At 40.5% G+C, this 6,537-nt stretch overlaps 1 protein-coding gene across 1 annotated transcript in view; it reads left to right on the top strand.

Annotated features, from left to right (window-relative positions):
* LOC307267519 (diamine acetyltransferase 1-like) overlaps nt 1-6,537 on the top strand; it is a 7,695-nt gene extending 1,158 nt beyond the window's left edge. Inside the window, exons 2-5 of the mRNA XM_080049855.1 lie at nt 1,064-1,115; nt 2,011-2,091; nt 3,855-3,997; nt 6,014-6,537. Coding sequence (XP_079905981.1) covers nt 1,064-1,115; nt 2,011-2,091; nt 3,855-3,997; nt 6,014-6,190 — 453 coding nt within the window. The 3' untranslated portion in view covers nt 6,191-6,537. The remainder of the gene's footprint in view (nt 1-1,063; nt 1,116-2,010; nt 2,092-3,854; nt 3,998-6,013) is intronic.

Genomic DNA, 6,537 nt, shown 5'->3' with positions numbered 1-6,537 from the left:
TTTGTGTAGCTAACTTACTTAAAAACGTAAAAGGGATTATTTTTTTCATTTTAATGTGACCATTGCTTCCCCCATTGACGAGCCACATATACTAGAAAATCCAGATTTGCTCGGGACCAAAAAAGTGACATTCCTTGTAAGTGAGTCCGTGTGAACAGTCCATGTGGAAATGTTTTCATTACAGAGAGACAGGTTCAGGTATCGGGGACAATAAGCCACACACACACACACACACACACACACACACACACACACACACACACACACACAGAGGAAAGGATTTGGATATTGTTAAACCCAGTGGCATTTGTTTTGCTGGGCACTTAACACCCACATATTTTCATAATGTTATACCTGGTAATAATAACGTTATAGGTTTAAATTTTCATAGTTTACATTGTTATTTTTGTAAAAAAAAATCAGCACACGTTGGAAACACACACACACACACACACACACACACACACACACACACACACACACACACACACACACACAGTACAGACAGGTAGCGGATCATGAGGAGATATTCACTGATTTTAACAAAAAAGTGATGTTGACAACAAGCGTTCTCCAGAATCACTGACTCCACCCTTTTTTAAGTATTTTATTTGTCCTGTGTGCTGATGCCTTTATAGCTTTACAACAGCAGAGTGAGGCGCGTAATAAAACAATAACAAACACACATTACATAATAAGTACGCAATGTGTTTTACGAAAACCAGAGATAGAATTAACAAATAGACAAATTATGTGACACGATAGACCGTATACCCATGACAAAGGCATTAAGGAAAAGTATATAAAAAATAGCATTCTTTCTTTCCACTGATGGTCTGGTTTGCTGTTACATGTAATCTATGATCATCAGAGGGAAAATGAGACTGTTCCAGAAATATTTAAAAGCTCCTCGTAGCACCTTTTTTTTTTAAAGCTTAAAAAATTCAGTATTGTTTCGGGAAAAACCAAAGCAGACGAACAGGAATGTATAATTACAAACAACAAAGTGAGGTTACATTCTTTAAAATCTTCTATCTAACGTTACGTGTTTTTCTGGCTTCAGGAACTTGCTAAATATGAAGAAATGGAGAACCAGGTGACACTGACTGAGAAAGGTGAGTTCCAAAATTTTTATTTTATTTTTCTTTTTTTTTAACCTTTATTTATACAGGTAAATCCCATTGAGACCGAAGACTCTTTTTCAAGGGAGACCTGTTTTCCTTTCCCACGTTACCATTCACACACAAATTCATACACCGATAGCAGCAGGCTAACTATCGACATTCACACGAGGCAATGTGGGTGAAGTGTCTTGCCCAAGGACACAACAACCATGACACAGGAGACAGGGCGGGGAACGAACCTCCAACCCTTTGATCATCAGCCGACCCGCTCTACCAACTGAGCCACAGTCGCCCCAATGCTACATTCGTCCATCAATATACCACTTACTCATTAGTATTCTTGGTTCTGTGCTTAGAATATGTTAATGTCGGGGAGGGGGGGGGGGGGGGGGGCTAATGGTGTAGTGGTTAGACCCCCCCTCTCCACCCCTCCATAGAGTCTCAGTCCTCTTCACAGCAGACCCGGGTTAGAATCCAGCCCGGGTCGTTCTCTGCATGTCATTCCCCTCTCTGACACATTTCATCTCTGTCTCTACACACTGTCTAATAAATACATCAATTGTTTATAGTATTTATATATAATTATGGTAATTATTCATATTCCTTGTTGATAGAACTGTGTAATTATAGTTTTTTTTTTAAATATCATATATACTGATTCTCCACTATCAATAAAGCTTTGAACATGCAAAAAAAATTATGTTTAAAGGCCTACTTCACCGTTTGGAATATGAAGGTGTATTGAACTCTGAGATCCTATTTAGTATAAATGTGCAAAAAAAAAAAAAATGAAATCGGATCATCCTAGCCTGAGAAAAGGCAGAAAGAAAGAGTGTTTTATGGTCTCACTGTCTAACTCTACATTTCTCTTTCTGTGACATCACAGAGCTCCTTGAGGATGGATTCGGTGACACCCCGTTCTATCATTGCGTCATCGCTGAAATCCCAGGAGACGGCAGCAGTGACGGTTTGTACCAACTGACATTCTTTTTACAAAACAAGACAAAAACCTTCTCAAATCCAGCCGTGTGAATTTAAAATAACAGCTCATATTTCACACTGATGCACACACACACTTACACACAATTTCTCTCACTCACTCACTCATTGACACACTCACTCACTCACACTCACTGACGCACACGCACACACGCTCACACTCACACACACACACACTCACTCACTCACACACAATTTCTCTCACTCACACACAATTTCTCTCACTCACTCACTCACTCACTCACTCACTCACTCACTCACTCGTTTGTTTTGCACACAAACACTTGTGGTTGTTCGGTACGCATTTACTTGCGTTTACCACTGTCAAAAAGTTGGGAGGGGGTCCCAGAATAAGCTTTGGGATACCGAGTAGTCCCAAAGGGGTGGGGCTACGCACTGCAGTCCGTTGATTGGTCGACAGAGTCATCATTTCACTCAGTGCGTTTACATGCAGACTCATAATCGGATAACTAAACGAATAAGACTTCAACAGGACTTTTAAACTGCATGTAAACACCTTTATCCGATCTACTTCGCACACAAATCGGCACATTAATGGACAAGCGAAGTCGGATAAGAACACCTAGATAATTTGTTCATTGTCGGCTTTCTCTCTGCATGTAAACAGGGATCGGACATCTCATATCGGACTTCTCGTTCTGTGCTTGTGTGCCTGCGCGTGATAGGCTACACCATGGGTTATTGACGGAAGAGAACCGGACGTAGCTCTAAAACCACTTGTTGAAAGCATGGTTGAAAGGGCTACAGTGCCACCTAGCATAGTGGAGACAGCCATGCATCGGACATTTATCCGATTTCTGAAAGGCCATGTATACTCAGACAAGTGACACGGTCCGTTCGAGTGTCTTGTTCGATATATGTGATAATCCAATCTAGTTGTGCCATGGAAACGCACTGAGTGTGAGGGATAAACCACTGTGTGTGTAATCTCCTCGGCAAGAGCAAAGAGTCTTGTGTTTAGGGGAAAATGCAAAGCTCGCAGCTCATTGTTTATTGTGTGGAGTTAAACCAGTGGGCTACACTGTGTCCCACTGTGATGAGGTCACCATAGTTACATACTGTAGCTGCTATGATGTCACAATAGTTACATTCAACAGAGCCATTATATTATACAGTTCAAAAATACATACAAGGGAAATGTGCAATGGAGTCACAGTGTATTGTTTTATGTTGCTGTATGAATTGCATTTTCATATGCAGTAAACACATATCTATTTGTTTCTTCTGTAATATTATAACACTGACAATTTTTTTTTTTTTTTAATCCTGCAGTGTGTAGAATTTTGGGTTTTATTTCCCAGCAGATTTTGTAGAAAGTAATTATAATATCCATAAGTACATTTAATTTGGTGCATAATAGCTGACATTTTTTTTGAATTATTATTTTTTCCCTTAGAAAGGGTCTCATATATGTCCATATTTCTGCATATTTTGGACCAAGGCCTAGTGCCGCCATCTTGAAAGTGTCATAGTTGGAATGTCATCAGGTGCATTGTTTAAAATTTAGAATTGTTCTTGTCCTTGAAGGCCACTGTAGCTTCTGTTATTATTCGAAAGGGGTGGGGTTACCCAGGGAGCGTTGCATTCTAGAACTTTGTAGAACTTTCTTGATGATGTCATATTACACACTGCACCTTTAAACTGAAATGTGCAATGTGAGGAAAAATAAAATAAGTAAATCTTAACCCTGTGTCTCCTGTGCTTCTGCAGACTTGCCTGTGGTTGGTTTTGCCATGTATTACTTCACGTATGACCCGTGGGTTGGCAAGCAGCTCTACCTCGAGGATTTCTACGTGATGAAGCAGAGCAGAGGCCTGGGCATCGGCTCGGGGCTGCTGCGCCACCTCAGTGATGTGAGTAGACCTAGACCTAGATTAGATAGCAGAACAATGTTAACAGATATGGCAGCTTTTCCTTGACTATAACAGTACTGACATTCATGACCCCTTATTGACCTTTTATTTTTTGCTTAAAGGAATACTTCACCCATACGGAACCAGCGTTCTATCATTATAAAATAACTATTATAATATAATGAATGAGGTTTTTCTTCCCTCAGTCTTCCCTTGGCCCAGCTGTCCTGTTAATCCTAACCCTTACTGTGATGTCACAAGAAGGAAACTGTAGGGTTAGACAGTGAGACCATAAAACACTCTTTCTGCCTTTTCTCAGGCTAAGATGATCCGATTCCAATTTTTTTTTGCACATTTATACTACATAGGATCTCAGAGTTCAATACACCTTCATATTCCAACCGGTGAAGTCGGTCTTTAACATTTTGCCTATAGTTTAAACAATGTCCTTAGAAACTCGTTAGAGGAATACTTTACCCATACGGAACCGGCGTTCTATCTAGGGATGGGCAGAATCTAATCTTTTACTGAACCAAACCTAGTAGTTTTCTTTTTTTAAAGGTTATTTTTTGGGCATTTTCAAGCTTTATTAGACAGTACAGAGTTGAAATAGGGAGACAGAGAGAGAGAGAGAGAGAGAGAGAGAGAGAGAGAGAGAGAGAGGGGGGGGGGGGATGACATGCAGTAAATGGTACACACTGTATCCACTACGCCACCACAGCGCCCCCAAACCTAGTATTTTTTTATTATTATTTGGATTTAGAACTTATAAAAAAAAAAAGACTACAAGGGACCTACAAGGTTTCAGCGATTTGAATCAGTCATTGACAGGTGTTTCCCCTGGCAACGGTGACAAATTGACCAATCGGACCCGTGAGATAAAGATAATGGAGTAGGCGGAGAAAGAAATTATATGTATCATACCGGCAAAGATACCGGCAAATATATCTAGCAACAATCATGACAAAAATGGCGACAGAAAAGATTACATAAACTCCTTCTAGCATCCAGTCGATCAGTACAAAGCTCAGGTGTAAATATATTTAGTCCCCTTGCATAAGATACAATACAACACCTTTACAATACTTGAAGGGTTGGAGGTTCGATCCCCGCCCTGCCACCTGTGTCATAGTTGTTGTGTCCTTGGGCAAGACACTTCACCCACCTTGCCTCGTGTGAATGTCGATAGTTAGCCTGCTGCTATCGGTGTATGAATGTGTGTGTGAATGGTAACGTGGGAAAGGAAAACAGGTCTCCCTTGCAAAAGAGTCTTCGGTCTCAATGGGATTTACCTGTAGAAATAAAGGTTAAAAAAAAAAACCCAACCGCGGTCCAGCCATATAAAAGGCACTAACCTGGCTTTGTTCATCTTTAGGCTTGGTGGAAGGTTACAAGGATTTTCAAAATAAAATACTCAAAGTCCTATTGAAGTCTAAAGTAGCAGAGAATATTGTTTTTATATCGTTTTTTCTTAATGCCTTTGTCATGGGGTATACGCTCACCCAGGAACACAACAGCTGGCATAGTCAAAAACACTACCGCTTTTGTCCAAAGCGGCACCAAGAATTAACACAAAGTGAAAGTTCCTCGGAGTACCATTTAAAGGTGCAGTGTGTAATATGACATCATCAAGAAAGTTCTACAAAGTTCTAGAATGCAACGCTCCCTGGGTAACCCCACCCCTTTAGAATAATAACAGAAGCTACAGTGGCCTTCAAGGACAAGAACAATTCTACATTTTAAACAATGCACCTGATGACATTCCAACTATGACACTTTCAAGATGGCGGCACTAGGCCTTGGTCCAAAATATGCAGAAATATGGACATATATGAGACCCTTTCTAAGGGAAAAAATAATAATTCAAAACATTTTTTTCAGCTATTATGCACTAAATTAAACGTACTTATGGATATTATAATTACTTTCTATAAAATCTGCTAGGAAATAAAACCCAAAATTCTACACACTGCAGCTTTAAAACTAACCTTCAACCTCCTCTTTCCTCCTTGTCAGCTGGCGATGAAAACGCGCTGCACGGGCATGATGTTCGTCGTGGCTGAAAACAACGAGCCGTCGGTTCAGTTCTACAAGCGCCGCGGGGCCGAAGATCTGTCCGAAGAGGAGGGCTGGAGGCTGTTCCGCTTCGACAAGACCAGCCTGGTCAAGATGGCCACGCCGCCCGAGGAGTGAGCTCCGTCCCTGGGCAAGAAAATCAAGATGGTAGCGGACCCCTGGAGCTGAAAAAAAATATATAATGTAGCTCCTTTGTGTGTCCGGCTATATGGCGCTGTTCTCTGCCTGCTTTTTGATTCATGGAAGTTATGGTTTATATATATATTAAAAAAAAAAGGGGGATTTTCGTTCTGTATAACGTTGATATGATTATGATTATAATTCTAGAGCACAGTCTTAGTGTGGCTGCTGCAGTGTGTGTGTGTTGGTCTCTCAATCACGTTCATTAATATTTTGGTGTTCGCTGATCTGCATGAAGAGTTAAAATCACTTGAGTTTGAAATAAAACCATAACTGATCACACA

This window comes from Ammodytes marinus (assembly GCF_949987685.1).
Source record: "Ammodytes marinus genome assembly, chromosome: 21".
NCBI lineage: Eukaryota > Metazoa > Chordata > Actinopteri > Uranoscopiformes > Ammodytidae > Ammodytes > Ammodytes marinus.
The sequence above is the reverse complement of the archived record's forward strand: the minus strand, read 5'-3'. Positions and strand labels throughout refer to the sequence as shown.